At 43.0% G+C, this 22487-nt stretch overlaps 2 protein-coding genes across 2 annotated transcripts; both read right to left on the bottom strand.

Moving 5' to 3' along the window:
- Positions 1-1237: 1237 nt before the first annotated feature.
- On the bottom strand, positions 1238-5396 carry LOC114358643 (uncharacterized). Its single transcript, XM_028312661.1, has 3 exons — positions 2532-5396; positions 1802-2427; positions 1238-1331 (listed from the first exon to the last, which is right to left on the bottom strand). The coding sequence occupies exons 1-3, from the start codon at positions 5394-5396 to the stop codon at positions 1238-1240; spliced, it is 3585 nt and encodes a 1194-aa protein (XP_028168462.1).
- Positions 5397-5769: 373 nt separating this feature from the next.
- LOC114358642 (AN1-type zinc finger protein 4) lies at positions 5770-22397 on the bottom strand. Its single transcript, XM_028312660.1, has 9 exons — positions 21916-22397; positions 13685-13889; positions 11255-11385; positions 9925-10077; positions 8778-8904; positions 7477-7595; positions 6979-7123; positions 6602-6754; positions 5770-5887 (listed from the first exon to the last, which is right to left on the bottom strand). Exons 1-9 carry the CDS (start codon positions 22094-22096, stop codon positions 5770-5772), a joined length of 1332 nt encoding a protein of 443 aa, XP_028168461.1. The 5' UTR covers positions 22097-22397.
- Positions 22398-22487: the final 90 nt, after the last annotated feature.

The following is a 22487-nucleotide window of genomic DNA, read 5'->3' as shown; positions in this document are numbered from 1 at the left end:
GGAGAAAAGGCTAGTTTGCGTTTGTTTTATTGTGGAAAACAGGCGCTCTTTAAAGTATGAATAACCTTGTTCTACGTAATAAAAAAGTTAGATTGTAATAAGTAAATTAACTATTTAATAACTACCTACTTTGATTATGTGAATAGATATTCCTTTAGTGTCTGGGTTTTAGTATAAGTACCTCCTCGGCTCTATATTCAAACAACGTAAGGCAGAACAAACAAATGGTACCACCTACCTAGTTACTTTCACAGTTAAAACATTAGTATTAGTAGAGTATTTCTCAAAAAAAATGTACGTAACGAAACGGTAGTAACGAAATAGTAAGGCCATAAGGCTTGTTATACATTGGCGAAATATTGTGAATGCTCTTCATTTATTCAATTCGAAATATTTGTAAGTATGCACCCAAATACGGGGTAATATTAAGGGGTTAGAAATAAAATAAGGGAGTAATCATTCATACTATTTTAATAAAATTATTTTTGTTCTATCATGTTTATCCATTTTGAGTCGTTCTCTGTAGGCTTTTTGCCTTTCGGCATTGGTTTTTGGCGGCATTCCTAAAAAAACAAAAGAAGTAATCACATAAAAACGTAATCTAAATGATTTGATAATTTTTTGCTGGTGGCACTTCTGTAAAGCAGATAGTATCCAATCCTTTTGTTATTAACGCTCTATATTTTTTGAAATAAATTAAGTAGTGAATATTACTATGCTTAGTCAGGTAATAACNGTCGGATTTGGTAAATGTTCCCGGTGTCTGTACTCGGCCTGAACCACCGATTAAAAAATGGTTCGGGGTAAGAGCTTCATCGTCTTCAGGTGACGTAGAAACATGAGTTAGCGGACGGCTGTTAACTATGTACTCGGCTTCACATAGTAATGTTCGCAACACANGGCCGCGGTTTCTTTATGTTTTTTTTAGGGTTCTGTGGGAAGAATTCGTAGTCGTCGTGAACATACTCCCGCCGTGCAGCGGCGCACTCGTGTCGTCGCTGCATCCAAATCGCTAACACGACGACTGACTACTGTTCTGTCACCCCCTTTTCGGTAGGTAGGATGACGAGCCTTTTCGTAGGTCTGCGCATGACACCTCCTTGTGTCATGATGTCTGCGGTGCGGACGATTCCGTCTCGTCCCGGATACGTCGCGATGACTTTCCCTCGGGGCCAGGTATTGCGAGGTAAGTTGCGGTCGACGACTAAGTCGTTCTACTTTCAAGGGAGCTCCCCGGCTATGGGGCTCCCGCCGGTGTTGGAGTTTCAATGGCTCCCGCCGGTTTCCATTTAGTGGCGACTCCCGCCGGTCTTGCGATCTTTGACTTGCGCCTGGCGGTTTATTAATGGCAATTTCTTCGTTACACGTAGGCGGAACTGTTGCATGTCTTTTTCTGGCAGGAGACGGCCGCTGCGGATATTTCTGCTTATTCTTCTTTGATTTCTCTAGCGGCCAACTTTCTGGGGGTCCTCGGAGAAATGGCGGTCCGGTGGACCATCTGTGCGAAGCGTTGAACTGTTTCGGAGTATTGCGTGTAGCGTCGTCTGCTACATTCTGTGACGTAGGAACCCGTCGCCTTTGACTGAAATTAGTCGATTCTTCTTCTATGAGTTTCTCGTCGGCTCTGTAGACGTAATGCACGTTTCTTCCTAAGTTTCTAGTTGAGGACCCGTGCAATACCCATCCCAATGGGGTCAGTGAGGCTGCCGGCTGATGTGTAGGTCCTCTTCGGAGTCGTCGGGTGACAAGAAGATGCCAATTATCTTGGCCTATTAATACGGTGGGCTTTCTTTCTTCATACTGAAGGAAGTTCTGTATTCCTCGGAGATGATGGCATCCTTTGAGGTCCAATCCAGACACCGCTTGTGGTGCCAGGTGAAGCCCTTTTACTGTTCTGGCTTTTATCGGATAGCCCTTAGTTTGGCCCTGTAGCGTGACGCTCACTTTGCGTGATCCGCTGACATTTATCTTTGATCCAGCGACGCCTTCCAGCTGAAGTGGATCGGAGACTCCGGAGGCCCCGACGCGGTTGGCAACGTCGGCATCAATAAGGGTAATTGTAGAACCGTCGTCGAGGAGCGCTGCAGTGTCGTAGAATCCTTTAGGGCCAGAGACACGAACTGGGATGATTTTCAAGTATGCGTGGCCCTGTCTTGTGCGTGAGTTGGTAGAGGCAACGGTTTCGGTTTTCTTCTCGATTTTCGGTGCTTTGTCGTAATGTAGGAGCGGATGGTGTGTCTTCTGGCAGCCCCGTACCATGCACGACTTCGTTTTGCAGCTGTGATCTGCAGCTTTGTAGCGTAGACAGCGGAAGCAAAGTTTGAAGTCCTTTGCATACTTCCAGCGGCTGTTGTTGTCGGCTTCCTTCAATTTCGTGCAGTCGGTGACGAAATGCTCGTTCTTGCATATCGGGCATTTCGGTTTCTTCTGAATTTAGTACGATGATCTAGTCTGCTGTTCGTCGGAAGATGCTGGCCGTTACGGAGTGCTTCAATCTCTTCGTGAAACATCTCTTCTTGCACAGCTTGCACCCAGAGCGACTCGGCTTGCTGCAGAAACGGTACTTCAATTATAACGCCTAGTCGACTCTGCTCGGATACGTCGGCGTGTAACTTTGCGTGTAATTTTCTGGCAGGAGACGGCCAATGCGGATCTTTTTCTTTATTTTTCTTCGTTCGTTTATAATTGACGGAGACTTTTCTTGCGCGCAGCTTCTGGATGAATAATAATACTAATGCGGTAGTCCTTATTAGTCGTAGCCACGATGAGAAGCGGTTGACGTCGGGTAACGACTCGCAAAGTCGAACTTTGTTAGTCTTCACTAAGTTGACTCGCTCTTCTGTTTTGTTTTCGGTTGTATTCGTAGATTTTTCTTGCGGCCAACTTTCAGGGGGTCCTCGTAGAAATGGCGGTCCGGTGAACCATCTGTGCGAAGCGTTAAACTGTTTCGGTGAATCGCGTGTAGCGTCGTCTGCTACATTCTGTGACGTAGGAACCCATCGCCATTGACTGACATTAGTCGTTTCTTCGATTTCGGCTATTCTGTGGGCGACGTACGGCTTGAACGATCGGGGGCCAGCACGTAGCCATGAGAGTACGGTCTTCGAGTCTGACCAGAAGTACTGTCGGTCGGGTTTAATATCGTACTCTTTGATAGTCGTACTTGCTAGTCGACTTCCGATGACGGCTGCCTGGAGTTCAAGACGAGGTATCGATGTGACTTTTAGCGGTGCGACCCTCGCTTTGGCGGTAATTAGCGACACGTGGATGTTTCCGCTGCTGTCGATGACTCGCCAATATACCGCTGCCGCGTATGCCTTTTCACTGGCATCGACGAATGTATGAATTTCGCGCTCGGTTGCGCTACTTAAGTACGGATGACATCGTGGGATCTGGATCGATTTCAACTGTTTCAGGTCTTCAATCCAGGTCTTCCAGGTGCTGGCTAGCGTTGCGGTTAATTCTTGGTCCCAGTCAATCCCAGTGCGCCACGTTTCCTGTAGGATGTGTTTCCCTTGAATGACGATAGGTGACGCTATTCCGAGTGGGTCGAAAATCGCCATGACTGTTCGTAGTGCTTCTCTTTTCGTCGGTGTGCGATTGCCATTGACGATGTCGGATGGGACCCGGGCGAAATTTAAGTTGAAGGCTAGGCAGTCCGATGATGGTCGCCATATTAGGCCTAAAATCTTCTCTTCTTTTGCGCCGTCGTCGAACTTGATTTCTTCTATCTTGGCGGAATCTTCCAAGTTCTGTATTGCTTTGCTGTTGTTCGAAGTCCACTTGCGCAGATTAAAATTTGCCTTTTTATGTATGCGGTCAACTTCGTTGGCGATCTTCTGTGCTTCTTCTACGGTTTGAAAACTTTGTAAATAATCATCCATATAATGGTTATTAATAATTGCGGATGCGGCTTCTGGGTATTCTTCACGATGTCTTTCTGCATTCAAATTCTTCACGTATAAAGCTATGCATGGCGAGCAGGTGGCCCCGAAGACAACTGTTGTCATGCGATATTCGGTAGGTGGGCCCTCCCGCCGGTCTTGACGCCACAGGAAGCGTAAGGCGTCTCGATCTTCTTTGCGGATGCTTATGCGGAGAAACATTTCTTCGATATCGGCGGCGACTGCGATTTTGTGCTGTCTAAATCGCATCAATACACCCTGCAGTGACTGTAGTAGATCTGGCCCCGGCAATAAATTATCGTTCAGTGAGGTATTCCCGAAGCGGAATGCGGCGTCCAGGACCACTCGTACTTTTCCCGGTTTGTTAGGGTGTAGAACGGCGAAGTGTGGCAAGTACCAAGTCTTGCCCGGTGTCGGAGGTTCTTTTGCTTCTTCGGCGTATCCTTTCTTGATCAAATTATTTATTTGATCTTCGTAGCTGGTTTTCAACGATGTGTCGCGGTCTAGCTTCTTCTCGATGCTGTAGAGTCGGTTAAGCGCGCCTTTATAATTATTTGGAAGAACCACATCTTCTTTCTTCCAAATTAGCGAAGTTTCGTAGACATCTTCCTTCTTCTTCACTGTATTTGCTTCCAGGACCTGCAGTGCGCGAACTTCTGGATCACTCTTCGGTAGCTTGGGTTGGATGCCAAGCGAGTCGATGGTAAAGTATCTTCGGATTTCTTCGTCTATTAGCTTCTCTTCGGCTCTGTAGACGTAGTGCACGTTTCTTCCTAAACTTCTTGTTGAGGACCCGTGCAATACCCATCCCAATGGGGTCAGTGAGGCTACCGGCTGATGTGTCGGTCCTCTTCGGAGTTGCCGGGCGACGAGAAGATGCCAATTATCTTGGCCTATTAATACGGTGGGTTTTCTTTCTTTATACTGAAGGAAGTTCTGTATTCCTCGGAGATGATGGCATCCTTTGAGGTCCAATTCAGACACCGCTTGTGGTGCCAGGTGAAGCCCTTTGACTGTTCTGGCTTTTATCGGATAGCCCTTAGTTTGGCCCTGTAGCGTGACGCTCACTTTGCGTGATCCGCTGACATTTATCTTTGATCCAGCGACGCCTTCCAGCTGAAGTGGATCGGAGACTCCGGAGGCCCCGANTTGAGCCTCAAGCCAAGTCTCAACGCGAGACTCGTGCATTTCTGAGGCGACGGAGTCGTTGTCTTCCTCCTCCGATTCTTCGGCCTGGATGGCGGAGAGACGGGCGCGGGCTAATTTTAATTCCAGGCGAGCTACCTCTTCTTGAGCCTTGGCCAATCGACGGGCGCGGTCGGATTTTACGGAGGATGCCCGCGATGACCTCGGTGCTTTTCTATTTTCTGGAGGTTCAAACTGGATCAGTTCCTCCCGGTTGGTTTCGGAGACGGACGTAGGTAAGGCTTGTTCAGCGGCGACTGGCGGCGCTGCGTCGGCCTTGCCCTTCTGTGATCTTGTGACCGGCATACTGTAGTCACAAACGTAGATTTTCCTTCTTCAAGGGCGATTCGGTGTCTTGAAACGGTCTTCAAGTAAGTTGTCAACGATCCGGCTCGAAGGACCAGAAAAATGTGCAGGACTGTTTATTTATCCGGTCACAAAAATATACGGAACGGTTACGAAGACCGGGTAATCGTAGCGGAGTAGGTACACGGAGTGGGCTGTTGACGGACGCAGTGAAAACGATGATGCGGTGGACTGTAGATTGTGGACTGTATACGGTGGCACTCCGGTAGACGGTGTCTCCAGTCGTTGCACACTGAAGTTCGGTGGGTGGATCGTTGACTCGTCTTTGTCGAAGGACGGCGTCGATACGGTGCGCGGTGAAACGTATCCGAAGTCACGAAGCAATAACGGTGTCCGGTTCTGATGCTGAAGTCGTCACTATGATCACTATTCTTCTATCGCGGTGAGAAGACTTCCTGTAGCTCTTCGGTCGGAGGAGGTTCACTCTTGATCTGTTCGGAGAACTGTCTTGAGTAAAACTGATGACGGATCGGCACGGCGGCCGGTTTATATACCGCTCCAGCTTGCCTACTAACTAGAAAATCGACGGTTCGCCCGCTTTCTGGAATACGCGAGTACTTGCTCTAACGCGCGGGACTCGTAAACAAAGTTTTAAGGCATCCGGATATGAGCCTTATTTCTTACGCGCTACGGTCGGTTATCGCGGGCGCGCGTGCTAATGCTGTCCTTTGCGCGCTCGCACTGTCTCTTTCTTTTCAAGTACTTGCCGCGCGCCGATGATTTATGACTTATCTATACCTATAGGCGCGTATATGTATTTGCCGCGGTTTCTTTTATATTTTTTAGGGTTCTGTAGGAAGATTTCGTAGTCGTCGTGAACACTAGCCTTGGTAACGTCATCTCTCAAATCCCACTATATTTTGATGAAAGCGTTCCCCTTGTTCTTGCGAATAAGCCCCCATAATTATCTATAAATATATCCCAATGAGAATGTGACGTGCATCTTTAGAGACATTCTACTATGAAGATGGAAAATTCAAATCACTATAACTTCTTAAAAAGCAAATATTTTCGATTTGTAATCGCACTTTTTTATATAAATTTGCTTATACATATAATCAGAATATAATAAGTAAAACCCATGCGCAAAAAAAATTTTTTTTTTGTTGACCGGTGTAATTACTATGCAGGTGATGATCACGTACCGCGTAAGGCAGACGGCCTCGCTGATGCGCTGTATGCGGCGCTGTCGGCGCTCGCTGCCCACCTCGAGCGAGCGCGCCGGCGCCAAGTGTAAGCCCTCGTCGCTCAAGTGCAAGTGCTCCCGGTTGCGGTGCCGGGACAGGGACGGCAGGATTCTGGGAAACACGAAGTTTACCATTTAGCTTTTGTGACACAATCTTTTAGAATGTGATAAACAAATTGGTAATTTGTGTCCGTTTTCAATATGGAGGGCGCACAACTTTTTTTGCCATGAAAAGCATCGTGGAAGCCATTTTATACTGCAGCTGCTCGCTGGAGGAGGACAGCGCGTGGTGCAGCGCGTCGGGCTCGCGGGCACAGCGGGCCTGCTGGTGTGTACCTGGTGCGCTGCAGCTGCTCGCTGGAGGAGGACAGCGCGTGGTGCAGCGCGTCGGGCTCGCGGGCCCTCAGCACGGCGCCCACGGAGCCGGCCGAGCCGAAGCCGGCCGCGCGCCAGCCCGAAGTACCCGCGCCCACCAGCGGACCTGGAAAAAGACACACTTTACTGTATCGTACTGAGCCATCACCGCTTCAAAAACAATTTTCTCAATGAGGGCTATCGTTTTTATACTTAACAGTTGGCACCCCTGGCGATTGACAGGACCATACTCTACAGTGGCGCCAACTGGTGAGCGCTAAAACGATAGCCCTCATTGCTTACCATCAGGTGATCCGTCTGCTCGTTTGCCTCCTATCACATAAAAAAAAAATACCTAGGTCTTGCGGCGCCGTGGCGGGCGCGCGTTCTGCGCCGGGCAGCAGCAGCGCGGCGGCGTCGTGGATGGACTGCTCCTCGTGCTGCGTGACTGACACCTGCGTCAGTGGAGCTAGTACATACCTAGGTCTTGCGGCGCCGTGGCGGGCGCGCGGTCTGCGCCGGGCAGCAGCAGCGCGGCGGCGTCGTGGATGGACTGCTCGGACTCGCTTCGCACGCCGATTCCTGGTAGCACGGAATACCTGCAACGTGGAAGGGAGCAAATTAGACGATTTTGATTTCACATGATCCTATTTAATATCGTCACCCTGTATTACTGTGTTCTTGGCAAATAAACGTTTTGAATTTGAATTTGAAAAAAAATTTGGTTTGAGATCGCTCTGATGCGCACACCTGTTTATGAGTTTATGATTCAATCAGCAGCACCGGTATCTGTACCGCGAGGAAATATTATTGTAAATAGCTTCAATGGGGCGCTAAAATTTGCGCGAGCGCCTGCTTCGGACGTCAAGACACGGACCTGCGATCCGCGGAAATACAGACGCCTGAACGACGCGAGGAAGGAATTTAATCGACTTTTATTTTCGGTGCTATCAAGGACTTAAAAGGACATCTTTCTCCAAGAAATACAATTTCAGATTAAGCAAGCACTAAAGCGAAATTATGTTGAGAGTATAGTAAAAGCCTCGCCTATTTCGAAGCACTATCACACATACTAAAGCCCGGTCTGTGAGCACGTAGAATTTTGTCCAATGACCCCAAGCTACCCATCCTTATCGCTCGCGCGTAATTATGTTGCTGTCGCGCTCGCACACTCACTGCGGGCGCCCGTCGCACAGTCGCGACAGCAATATAATTACGCGCGAGCGATAAGGATGCGTAGCTTGGGGTCATTGGACAAAATTCTACGTGCTCGCAGACCAGACTGTAGTTACTTCTTTAAACCCTCTGAAAGACAAAATATATTGATTTTCATTTGTTTTTGCCTTATCATCATAATAAGAAGGTTCAAATTGTGGTGTCTGAGTTCAGTCAAGGTTGACCTGCAGCAGTCCTAGAGTCTCCTCGCTGCGGGTCTTCTGGACTCCGGCTTGTCTGCGAGGGTTGACCTGCAGCAGTCCTACAGACTCACCGGTCGTTGAGCGCGCAGTGGTAGTGCAGGCGGTAGCGGCAGGCGTCGTCCTCGAAGGCGCTAGAGTCTCCTCGCTGCGGGTCTTCTGGACTCCGGCTTGTCTGCGAGGGTTGACCTGCAGCAGTCCTACTAACTAAGCTACTGACCGGTCGTTGAGCGCGCAGTGGTAGTGCAGGCGGTAGCGGCAGGCGTCGTCCTCGAAGGCGCTAGAGTCTCCTCGCTGCGGGTCTTCTGGACTCCGGCTTGTCTGCGAGGGTTGACCTGCAGCAGTCCTACTAACTAAGCTACTCACCGGTCGTTGAGTGCGCAGTGGTAGTGCAGGCGGTAGCGGCAGGCGTCGTCCTCGAAGGCGCGCGGCCGCTCGCAGCGCGCACCCGCTAAAGTCTCCTCGCTGCGAGTCTTCTGGATCTCAGGCTTGTCTGCGAAGGATTAACACACGCTTGTTAGTTGTTTTATATGACAGAACAACTATTTCTTTAACAAAAAATTAAATAGCATTTAAAGTGGACTCTGAAATGGCACCTGCGCCAGAAGGAGTCACTCTCTAAGTGTACACACGCCCACACTTTTAACTATCCATTTCCGTTTTTACTCTCGCTCTAATCAAATGGCGATTCTTTGCGATAGAACGAGATGACATGACTTTCAATGGGCAGTTAACACTGTTGGCGATAGTACATGCACATAACGATAGTGTAATGTCTATCAAAACTTTTGAAAAAACGAACAGTAACCACACATGTAAGACTAGGCGCAGACTACAGATTTTTAGTTGGCCGATAGTTGGGCCCGATTTTAACTTGTATGAAGAATCGGCCAAATCAAATCGGTGTAATGAGCGCACTTCCATACATGCCCATACTGATTAACTGCCTGACTAAAATGTCGGCCGACGAAAAATCGATGGTTTGCACCTAGGCTTAAGGTCACTCGCCTTCGTGAATTACAACAACTATAACATAAACTAACTTTACTTTCAAGTTGCGTTGTGTGAACTAATTAAACTCTAACTTTATTACTGTATTTTAACTATTGCATGCCCGATATGGGTAACACTGTTGTAACTTTTTTTTTTTTTGCATTGTGACCAGCACAAATTGTACACAGTTTTGGGCAATAAAGATTATTCTATTCTATTCTAACTTGTGTGTTTGATTGTGCTTGTGAGTGTGTGCATGTGTGTATGTGTGTTTGTGCGTGTGTGTGTTTGTTGTGTGTGTGTGTGTGTGTGTGAGTGTGTGTGTGTGTGTGTGTGTGTGTGTGTGTGTGTGTGTGTGTGTGTGTGTGTGTATACGTATGTGTGTGTGTGTGTGCGTGTATGTGAGTGCGTGTGTGTGCAGGGCGATGTGGAAATCATTGGGGGGAGTCAATATAAAGCAGTAGACGCCCTGTGGCTGAAGCCTGAAATGATGATGATGATTTATGGAGCTTCAACTCACCGGCGCGGTCGCTGCGGCGGCGCTGCACGGACAGGTCCTCCATGCGGCGGCGCAGGTCCATCATCTTGCCCATGGTGACCGCGTTCTCGTGCAGCGAGCCCGACAGCCCGTCGTCCGGCTCGTGCTCGAGGAGATGTGTCAGCGATGACGAGTCTGTGGGGGAGATAGTGTTACTTTGACTGCTTTTCCAATTTTTCCAGCGACTTCAGTGAGTTGAGATTGCACTCTGTGAGTGTTTTATAACACAACAAACTGTATGTCGCAAATTCATGGTGAACGGGTACTCCCATCTTTCATCATCATCACCATCATCATTTCAGCCATAGGACGTCCACAGCTGAACATAGGCCTCCCCCGATGCTTTATGTTGATCGATTGGTAGCGGCCTGCGTCCAGCGCTTCCCTGCTACCTTTACGATGTCGTCGGTCCACCTTGTAGGTCATCATCTTTGAATGAACATTATTCTGTGGCTCGAGTTTCGACTGGCACGATAGCCACATAAAAAGCCTAACAAAATCCGGCCAGGCCGGACAACACAATTTTTGGCCAGACAAGTCCCTAAAAAGGGAAACATGTCCGGCTAAAGCCGTCGCGATCCTAATCAGTGAGGGACTGAGGAAAAAGAAGAAGCGGCATCTCTTGACACGAATCCTTTATGACACAACTGAATAGAGCCACTGCTGAATAGACCCTGTGCAGTTGTAACAAACGCTATGTTGCAGTGTAAAGTCGAATTTTTTAGAATTCAGCAGAAACTTAAACAAATATGGCCAACTGACATTAAAACATTTTTAATCTGTGCACTAGTGAGGCGACAAAACCTCTCGTTAATCGCGAATTGAAATTATTGTAATACTTACGTACCTGTAGAAATCATTTATAATGCTTTAAAAATCAGTATATTAAATATTTAGTAGTACATTCAATGAAGAAAAAATACATTGTTGATTAAGACCCTTTTTAAATCTATTTAAGTACAATCAGTAATGAAAATGATTGAATAATTGAAATGAAATCGATTAAATTTACCGATTAATTGTCTATGACTTACAGGTTACATCACTGATGTGTCAGAGACAACATGGAGATAACACATAATTTTAAACGTCAAGTCAATTTGACAAGTCTCACAAATTTTCATCGTCCACGTATTTTGCTAAAATAATTTGTTTCAAACTTGTATAATCGTGAGAATAAAGTTGGTTTCATGGGCTTGTGAAATAATGTGTACCTATGATATTATGAACACGTAAGTGATTATGGTGTAATTGTGTATGCAAGTGTTTGTTTACATGTCTGCTGGATTCTAAAAATTCAAGGTATACTCACACTTGTTGTGGTCGAGCGGCGAGTAGGAGCCGTCGCGATTCTCGCGCACGCGCAGCATGTTGACGCGCTCGCCCTCGCGGAACACCAGCACCGTCACCTTGCAGCCGTTGCTGCCCCATTCCGTCTCCTCCCTGGAAACAACATTTTCGTTATGTACTTGTGATAGGGGCGATTTATTTTTACAAAAATGCCTATAACCTACAAAGACAAATGATCATCGGATAAGCAAGCTGAAATGGCAGGTCATATTTACGAGACTATACCGCTGCTTTTCCTGTGTATAGTCAAGTTAAACCTTTAGCCAAATAGAACGCGTAGAGCGCTAGCTTGGTAGAATGTAGAATCCAGTGTCACACCGTCCTAACGCTGCGATAAAGCGTTGCGTTGCGTATTGCTAGTGCCAGCATTGTGTATATATAAACATTCTAACAACACAAGTAGACGCTATAGCGCGACGTCAGGCTAACGCTCTAGCGCGGCCTAGGTACGCGTCCTGTTTGGAGAAGCCTTTATACAGCTAGACCGCCAGTAAAAATGCCTTGTCCCGGGGCAGAATGAACTGACATTGGACCCACAATTAAATTAATAAGAAAAATATAGGAGTTCGAAGTTAAGGACCGACTTCCTTCCAGTGCCACTCTGTGTTAAATGATTCCAATGCCGCTCTGTGGTAAATGATTCCAGTGCCGCTCTGGGGTAAATGATTCCAGTGCCGCTCTGGTGTAAATTATTTTGTAGTTGCCCACCACTTAAAACGCAGTATTGGACGCTCAGACGTTATATTAGAACGACTTTCGATAATAAATAACCTATCTTCTGCTAATGTTAACTAATTTGCTGTAGTACATACAATCTCGTGCGCATACAAGCATACATAAACATTCTAATATTGTGCTAAGTAGATATAATCTAAGCTAATTTCCTTTGTATTTCTAAAACTTTCTCTTTGTGCTCATAATAAATACTCTTCAAACCTTGAAGTAAACGCGAAAAGGAAGAGTGGTTCCTTTCAACAATTATTTTTTACAAGTTTGTTAGCAATTTGTTCATTGTAGTTTGGTTCATTAAAGAAATAAAGCAGTTTGATTTGATTTTGATTCCAATCAATCTACAACAAATCAAGTGGTGCTTAGAACAAAAGCAATCAAAAGAATAGCTTAGTACTCTACATTAAATAATGCAAATCTAATTGAACAAGATACATTAATGTTATAACATAACATATCTATCAATATTAAATTATAATCTTGCAAGATTCGAAGTCACATTATCCGATTACACAGGGTCACTAGACCGGCCGATTGAATCTGCGTTTACACACAAAAAATCTACGTCAGCAGACCACACAAATGGATGAGTAACCTGCGGTCGAGAGAACATGCAGAGTTGCAGCAAAAAGTGGCACCAAGCGGAAGCAGGAAGACGGCTCAAGGCCTACCAGCCCGCATCTGTGTGCGCCTTGAATAATTAGGCACACATTAACGTTTCTGAATGAAGATTATTATCTTTGAAAGTCATCTACTTACAGCTTATTTTTGGTGGTACATCTGATAAGATTTACACCTACGCGCTTCAAATGTGTGCTTTGAACGAAAGGACAGAATAAAAAAATATTTAGTACCTGCACACGGGTCAAAATAAAAACTATCGACGGTTACTTGAGTGGTTTGAGCTTCGAAGTAATGCCAGCGATTGTGAATTCAAATCCCATAGCGATTTTCTTCAATTTTGGTTACACAAACACGGAATCACACAAATAACAAACAATTTACACAAACGTTGTTCCTGCACGACAAAATACTGAAGTGTTGTAATTTTGTTGAACAGAGGACGATACATCGCGGCGTGGTCGAACGAACTAAAATAAAGAGGGTAGACTGATTCGTCTGTAAAAAATATTTACCCTCTTTTACGTAATATTAACGAAAACATGGTGTATGCAATATGACCGAAATGACAATATAAAACTATGAACCCTGATAAAAAAATACGTTCACTGTACCTACTTACAAGTTTATAAATTCGTTTTTGTAAACGTCTTATCTAAGCTGTAGTACGCACGTAGGCTAACATTTTGGACTTTTTGCTTTGTAATGCATGTGTGTGTAAAGGTAGGTAGACGATTTGCCACTGTATCGATGATCCATCAAGACTGAATGAATTGCATTTGTTCGTGAGTCGACTTTTTTTTAAGTCGGCAGTCAGTAGGGGCAGCTGCCCTCCCCTGCCGCCCCCCTGGGTACGCTTATTGGGGTATGGTGTCGGTTCTTACCTGGTGGTGTCCAGAAGGCGCTCGATGTCCCGCCAGGGCTCGGCGCCGGCGGGCGGCGGCAGGCGGCGCGTGGTGATGGGCCGCACATGCCCAGTACCAGTCGCAGGGTTGTCCAGCTCCTCAAGCTGTATAGCAGGTGCTGCTAGACAATAGCATACCTGGTGGTGTCCAGGAGGCGCTCGATGTCCCGCCAGGGCTCGGCGCCGGCGGGCGGCGGCAGGCGGCGCGTGGTGATGGGCCCGCCACACATGCCCAGCACCAGCCGCAGGCGCGCGCCGTCGCCCACGCCATGCTCGCGCAGCATCGACGCGTTGTCCAGCTCCTTGAGGTTGTACAGCAGGTGCTGCTGCGATACTGGGATACCTGGGGAGTGAGGTGCAAAGAGTTTAGTTTAGTGTAAAGACACTTTTCAGGGCACATAAACAGGTCTCAAATCTATAGGTTCGGTCAAAGCAACGCGTGCAGCTACCGCGATCAGATGTGGTGCATGAATTAGTAGCAATGAGTTCACATTCAATTTGGTCGCGGCTATCTAGGCACGTGCAGTGATCGCTTACCCTACCACCGATACCAACTAAGTTCATGGTAGGAGCCTCGGTTGACCATTCAAATTCAAATGCAGTCGTAGTAAAATCGTTCGCAGTAGTTAGATATTATAACGAAACATCACGCAGTAACAAAATGTCGATATAACAAGGCGTCGCAGTATAGAAATGTTGCAGAAACGTTTTCGAAACAATTTGATAATTATAACGTTTTTTGCACTCACGTAGGTAATTCGTTTAAAAATGGAGGTAGGGTAATAATAATAATGGCTCATGGGAGTGAAGATAATTTTTGATCTACTCTACTAGATTTTTTCTCGTGTAAATCGAGGTCGGGGGTAGTGAAGACGGATCCTGTGTGTCCTTATGAAGAACGATTGATTGACCATGTTGACGTCACGAGCGACATTCATGCTCTGCTCTCATCGTGAAGACATGAATGAAGATGGTCTCCATGGCACTTTTAATACATACACATTACACACGCGTAATAATATCAACATGTGCCAAAAGTATTGTGGAATGTAAATTATCTTGATTCAGTAAATTGCGCACGCCAAACACTTCCACGCTATGCTGTAGGCGCTGTAGCTCAAAAACTTTACTTGGCATGAACGAACAGTGAGCACTTGTTCGAGTCCGATCCCCCAGAACGGAAATTATACAACCTGTTAATCAGATGAAGAATAATTCCATCTACCCGTTTTCTTTTAACAAACATAAGCATAACCATTGATTTTTAGTTGGGCTCGTCGATTCTAATTTGTATGAAGAATCGGCCGATATCAAATCGGTGTAATGTGCGCACTTCCATACATGTCCAGATTAACAGCCCGACCCAACTATCGGCCAACTAAAAATCGGTGCTCTGCGCCTAGGCTAAATGGAATATTGTTACGGAAAGGTTACCTACCTCCAATAATAAAACGTTTATCAGGCATTAATGTCCATGAACATTGAAAGAAATCATTTCACGAGTTGTTAATGCGGAACCAGACAGAGGGCATTTTAATTCTGCATAATGGCGTAGGTTATATCAATAAGCTGCAGCTTTACATTATCCAATTAGACGATTCTTTAACCCTGTTCATGTTACAGACGTCTTCTGGAAGGTTTATGTAGGTATAATCTTTTTAGGCCTTCAATTTCTCTTACAGACTTCATTGAACTAGATTTATCTCATCATCATGCAGTATTCTAAGAGTTAGACAATCTAGACACTCGTATTTTGCTATTGAAATGGGCTTTAGCGCGCACGTTTTAAATGAATAAGTAAGTTCGGACATAGTTATCGTATAGCGAGTTTTCCTGCTATCTATGCTACTAACGCTAACATAGTATTACTAAACATAAACCATGTTTATTTTTCTTACCCATTTAGAAAAATGTAGCCCACATAGACCGTAATCATTATAACGAATGACTCAAGAAAACGCGCGTTATTTTTACCTACAGCTTGCCAACAAAATAACAGATTATACCTGAGCAGCAGAGTCGTAAAAGTCGTAAATCAATTGCTAGATTTGAGGCTGACATCACGGCATGCGGCACACGCGATGGTTACGAATTGCAGGAATTCCTTATTCGATATAATTTCGTATTACAACTATCTAAGTATCAAGATCAACCCACTCTCACCGAGTCGATCTTAAACTAAAAATATAACTTGACATTTCCAATCCAACGCATCATCCCAACTTTAATATTATAAATGCGAAAGTAACTCTGTCTGTCTGTCTGTTACGCTTTCCCGCTTAAACCTCGCAACCGATTTTGATGAAATTTGGCATAGAGATAGTTTGAGTCCCGGGAAAGAACATAGGATAGTTTTTATCCCGGTTTTTGAAACAGGGACGCGCGCGATAAAGTTTTTCTGTGACAGACAAAATTCCACGCGGGCGAAGCCGCGGGCGGAAAGCTAGTTAAGTAAATAAATTGTTCCAAGAATCACAGCAATTAACTAGCCCCAAATGTGCCCAAACTAAGCACAGATCGTGCTAATGACACAGAAGAGGATTCGCTCACAAACAGCGTTGTTATTCCAGGCGAACTTATCAGGCGATAGATCATTTAGGTGACTAAGGTTTTTCGTTTTTTATGATGCCAAAATAGATGATTATCCACCCCCCTAAGGCCAGTTTGTTCGACAGGCTGGTACCGAATCATTGAATAATTCAATTCTAATAGAGGCACATTCGCTAATAAGCGAGTCAAAGGAGGCATATTGGCGTAGCGAGGTCCATATGAAGGTGCCCCCACTACACTCAAGAAGAGTGAGGGGAGCGGCGTATCTAGTCGCCAGCTTGGAGCGGCGCGGACGTTCAAGCTAAACATTATTTAGTTAGAGTATCAACTAAAATAAAAATCAACTAAAGGTAGCGGGAAGGCGTTGGATGCAGGCCGCCACCAACCGGCCATTGTGAAAATCATTAGGGAAATATAGGCCGTTCAGCAGTGACTTCCTATGGCTGAAATGATGATGATGATCAACTAAAATTGTACAGTCGCAGAATGAAAAGGTTCGTCACCTTAGTGTCGGTTTTCGCTTGCACTAGGTACTGTAAGAGTCAAACCTGCCAACATAACAGTGCAAGAAACAGTGCTGCTAACATTTAAATAAATATGACGTTTGCTAACGAATAAGGTTTTGCTTGTTTATTTTTCTATCCCATCAGTGCAATGCAATGATGACATTGACCAATTGACAATAGTTTTTTTTATTTAATAGAAATAATAATGGCAGGTTGAACCAACAAGAAGGTTTTAGTTTATCAATCATAATAATCTTCTTGACAAGATAAATCGTCAAACAACTTTGATCAATAATTTTGAACTTTACTGACGAACAGTTAAAGATTAATTTCTCTAACTCGAGATTATTCTGTAACATAGTTTCAAAAGGTAATATGTGTTCGCGATTCGTTGAAGGAATCAATTTGAAAACTGACGAACCTTTTCATTCCGTGACTGTACATAAGGAAGGGTGGAGAAAGGACATCTCGTTCTTTCCTGCCTGATCAAGGGCTAGGGATGGTGTTGGTTGATATGTATATCACCAAGCAAAGATGGTGAGTCAACATCCGACACGGGAGACTGACGCCCGTTTTCACCATCAATCCCTAATTTTTAAGTGACCCCTATGACAACAAAATTCCTGTTATTTGTTACTACAGGGGTCACTTAAAAACTAGGGATTGATGGTGAAAACGGGCATGAATGCTGCTGACAACGCCACTCATGTAGCAGAGTTTTGAGGCTGACACTGTGTAGTTCTGTTGTCGCCACGATAAGATTCAACGATCTCCACTGGTACTAGTTTACAGTATGAAGACCCAAGAAGAAGGTGTACATCCAGTATTGCCAAACCAGTTGTTGGAGTTCTCTTAACTTCTCTTGTCTCTGCCTCCGGTCCCTATCGCTGCGCGAACCTGCACTTTAGGATCATATTGGACATACATAGGTATCTACAATGAACGTGAAATGAGACAAATAATTAAATATATATAGCCTTTGTACCAGTCGATAACAAACAGGGGCACTAATGTTGTAACTTACCTAGTATTCAAAAAACTAGGACATAGTCTTCAAGTTCCCTATTATAAACAAAGTTCAGCATTGTAAGTAGGTAATAGTGCTTTTTATATCGCAATTGACAATTGTTAAGAGACCAGCTGGTGCGTGAATCACAAGGTTGGAGCAAGGCCAAGAAAGAGGAGTACTATCCCCAGTGATACTGTTGCTATGTAAAAAAAATATAAATGTATGACTTGCAAACACTACATTTGTAGTGACATGCACTGTTTTCGTCTTGTCCCCACAGTTAGCGATAATATTCAATAATTGCATAGAGAAGGGAATCTTCCCCGACCTCATGAAACATAGTAGACTAATGCCATTATTTAAGTCTGGTAGTAAAACCGACCCTGGCAATTATAGACCCATTTCTATCTTGCCCGCTCTGAGCAAGATTTTTGAAAAAATCATACAGGAGCAACTTATGATTCACTTTGGCTCTAATAAACTATTTCATAGTGAACAATATGGTTTTACCAAGGGTCGTTCCACCACCGATGCCGGGGTTGCACTACTTAAACATATCTTCGAGGCTTGGGAGAATTCTCAAAATGCACTAGGGGTCTTCTGTGATCTCTCAAAAGCTTTTGACTGCGTAGAACATCAAACGCTAATTCGCAAACTGCACTTTTATGGGGTGAAGGACTCGGCTTTGGATTTAATACAATCCTATTTAAACTTTAGAGTTCAAAAGGTTGACATAAATGGTGTTTTGTCTTCTGGGTCACCTGTGAAAATGGGAGTTCCGCAGGGGTCAATTCTGGGTCCATTCTTGTTTCTTATATACATTAATGATCTACCATATTTTGTTAAGGACTCTTGCGAAATCGTGTTATTTGCTGATGACACATCTTTGATTTTTAATATTGATAGAAGTAAAAATAACTTTGACGATGTAAATAATGCACTAACAAGAGTTTTAAGTTGGTTCACTACAAATAATTTACAACTTAATGCAAAGAAAACAAAATGTATAAAATTCTCTTTGCCTAACGTAAAAACAGTTAGTACCCAAATAGAACTTAATAATAATGCCATCGATCTGGTAGACTCTACTGTTTTTCTGGGAATTACCCTGGATTCAAAACTCCAGTGGGGCCCCCATATAGAAACTCTGGCGGGAAAGCTCAGCTCAGCGGCTTTTGCAATAAAAAGGATACGGTCATTAACCGATGTTTCAACAGCTCGCTTAGTTTACTTTAGCTACTTTCATAGCCTAATGTCATATGGAATCATGCTATGGGGCAAAGCTGCAGATTTTGAAACAATATTTATTTTGCAAAAACGTGCGATAAGATACTTGTATAAAATGAAAGCAAGAGCGTCCCTTAGAGAATTGTTTAAAGAAATTGGCATTCTCACGGCCGCTTCACAATACATCTTAAACTGTATTCTATTTATTCAACAAAATATTAATGAATTCAAAAAGAAAAGTGATATTCACCAAATTAACACTAGAAATAAAAATAAATTGGCTATACCCGCTTTTAGACTTAATAAAGTGTTTGCCACTTTTATGGGACAAGGTATCCATTTTTATAACAAAGTCCCTGATAAATATAAAGAGCTACCGTATAATAAATTTAAAGGTATAGTTAAAGATCACATGCTTAAAAAAGCCTATTATACAACTCGAGATTTTCTTAATGATAAGTCATCCTGGGAGTAGGATTATGGTCCTCTCATGCTCGCACTAAAAATAATTAAAATGGAAAGTAATGTATAAACTAATAATAATTTCTCAAATGTTATAGTGTCATGCTTCTCAATCTGGACTGTTACTTAGCTTTATTATTAGTTTTTTTTTAAAAGATAACTTGGAATTGTCATTCTCACTAAAATGTCTCTGGGGTGGTGGCGTAGTGAGGCGGGTCGTTACATTCCCTCTAATATGGTCGAGTGAAGCGATGGCTGGTTCACTCGTCATGTCTGTGAACAGGCGCTGCTTTCGGGGACTGGTCAATCCAAGTTATTCAAATTTATGTATGCGAGTCATTTCTACTAGTATCTTAATATGTAAGTCTAGATATTAGCACGTCACTACCTTGTTTAATATACCACGCAATCTTGTATACCCATTCTTATAAGATACACCATACAAGAATGCATGGTAAATTCAGTGAACTGCTCCTGAATCGAATGTACCTACTACTGCTATTTCTATTTATTTATATTAACCGGCAGACAGTGGTGACTGAGTTTGTTGCGGCGCTTCTTCTCAGCACTTGCCAAATGTTGGTCTCGAAGCGCTGGTAGGGTAAAAAGATTATGAGACATGTAGAGGCTCCTTAAGAGCAAAATGACGATTTGTAAGAACTATTTATTAGTCTAAACAAATAAAGAAATTTTGACTTTGACTTTGACTTTGACTTGCATAATGTATCTAGTTGTGTGACATGTGCAAGATAATGAATGCACATAATAACAGTCTAAAGTTTCATCAGAATAGAGAGAATCATTCTCTTCATAATCAACATAATCAAGAAAGGTGTATAGCTAGCAATAGACCATACAGTCTTCATGTCTTGATTACTATGAACTGGTCTTTATGGATGTGTTTCCAGGGGTAAATCAATTTAATTAAAATAAATATGATTTTCTATAGAAAATATTATAATACATAATCATCAAAATCAGGTCATTCATGCAGGAGCAAAACCCCTTCCTAATTTACTCGAGGCAAATGAAGGTTTTGAACTACACTCCCCACTCCTCCACACAAACCCTTGAGGGTTAGGGAGGCATAACAATGCAAATCATAACAATGCATATTTGGTTGTAGCCTATATTCATTCCAAATATTTATCAAATCAAAAAAGATATTTAAAAATTAAAGAGAACATCCTCCTTTTGTTGAAGTCGGTTAAAAGACTACTGAGTAGTTTACATAATGTCAAACACAGACAGACATGAATAAATTACATTCCTGATTCACACATCTTGTGTCGATCTCTTGAACATTGAGATTATTTTGGCATCATTTCAAAGCAACATGTTAGTCTCATTGACCTGATGGATTAAAGAATATTTACAAAATCTATAACACTACAACCAAAATAGCTCTAGCTATATCATAAGTACATACATTAGAAAAAAATTGGGAGCACAAATAGAGAAAGCTAGAAAACTATGTAACACAACTAAAGATTTATTATAATTGAATACAGTTTAGTAATAACATTTTCGGTAGTGAATAATGGTCATTGCATTGGCAGGCAGACTTTGTGATAAAGTTTTTAAAGATCAAGTTACATTCAAAACTATGGCATTGGTACTATATGTATAGTACAAAAACAAATACCTACTATAATATTTTGTTTATAATTCAAGAATATCAGTGCAATTTGTAGCAGCTGGCAGTGTATAATTATTTTTGTAGCAATAAAAAGTTTAAAATCACAGCACTTATCAGAAAACAATAAATACCTACTACGATTGTGGGGAACGTTCTGGATAAAAGCTAAGATTAGAGTTGTTTTAAATGCTAAATGTATCACGGTTATAATTAGAGAGCTAGGCTCTTGACCTTTAGATCCTCGGTTTGACACTTAAGATTGGCACACAGTTGTAATTAATTTTAAAGTTTAGTTTCACACCAAAATCTAGTACCTAATCTGGCATTATTTTAATCAACCATTGTCTCCATGAAATGTATTTATTTAAAAATTTTAAGGTTTAAGAGAATGAAGCTTGATATCATGAGTAAAAAGCAAATAAAAACTTGCAAGAGTGGGTATTCAGAAAACTAAACAAAAATCTATTGCATTCATTAATATTAAGTCACATTACTATTCAATGTATCCTAGCCTGTAATAAATACATAACAATAAAGTAACCAAGAAATGAGTAATTTACCTAATATATTGTATGCAAATGTTGTTATGTGACTCAACAAGGAATGTTTACCAAAATAACCTATAATTCCTAAAATTTATTTTGAAATTGTTCATTAACATTGATCACAGCATGTTGACCCAGAAAGTTTGTTTACACAAGGATAGGTTATGGTTTGTTTCTATGCACCAAATTGGATTTAGCTACCATACAACAATGTTGCAAAACATAGGCTGGTTTTGAAACTTTCCAATGCTCAGTTTAGCTAAATATGGTCAAATTCTGCCCTTTTCTACAATTTCCTATGTTTTGTCTATCAATTCGTTGCAAGAAATGTGCGTAGAATAGCCACGACATCCTTTGTTGGGTATAGATGACGCACTGTAAATCGAATTCTGTCAAACGAAATAGTTGTGTAATATAACATCGAAACTCACCTTCAACCCTGAATATCTTCGATTTGATCGCGAATATAGTGTCCGTCGGGGACACCGTCATTTCGAAGGCGGTCCCCGTGAGGGTCTCCACCAGGACCTCCATCGTAGGCTGGCTCGGACCATCTTCCTGGAATCCTTTCGATCTATTGGAAAGTCTCTCTGGGCATCCATGTTGTGACATTTCACACGCAATACACAAAATTAACTATCTGCACCACATCGCAGTTCATAAAATGTTTATATCAGAATAATTATCAGCACCGAGACGATTACACGATGTAGTAAAATATTGGTACCTCGGCGGCTAGAAACTGATTTAAAGCACAATATAATTACGTAAGAAACACAAATGAAGCAAATTAAATGGAAAAGTCCACTAATTATCTACTATTTTAGCAACAAAAATAATTACAACACAGAAAGAAAATCGTCGTGACAGAACAGCAGTTTTTTTTTTGTTGATTGATGCATTGATGGTTAAAGCGAATTGAGTGACTGAATTACTGAAATGAATGAACTAGTTCGTGGAGTTCTCTATGGTAGAATATTTTTCTAGAAAGTGAAAAGAAAAC

This window comes from Ostrinia furnacalis, unplaced genomic scaffold (genome assembly GCF_004193835.3).
Source record: "Ostrinia furnacalis isolate ACB-3 unplaced genomic scaffold, ASM419383v2 OfSCF4062, whole genome shotgun sequence".
Taxonomy (NCBI): Eukaryota; Metazoa; Arthropoda; class Insecta; order Lepidoptera; family Crambidae; genus Ostrinia; species Ostrinia furnacalis.
The sequence above is the reverse complement of the archived record's forward strand: the minus strand, read 5'-3'. Positions and strand labels throughout refer to the sequence as shown.

Excerpts from the sequence above, each read along its gene's own strand:
- LOC114358642 (XM_028312660.1), bottom strand. The coding sequence starts at position 22,096 with ATGTCACAACATGGATGCCCAGAGAGACTTTCCAATAGATCGAAAGGA. Across the intron at positions 10,078-11,254 it reads GCCGCTCGACCACAACAAGT|ACTCGTCATCGCTGACACAT; the intron begins GTGAGTATACCT and ends TCTCCCCCACAG. Across the intron at positions 5,888-6,601 it reads GAGGCCGTCTGCCTTACGCG|ATCAAGAGTGAACCTCCTCC; the intron begins GTACGTGATCAT and ends TTCTCCGAACAG.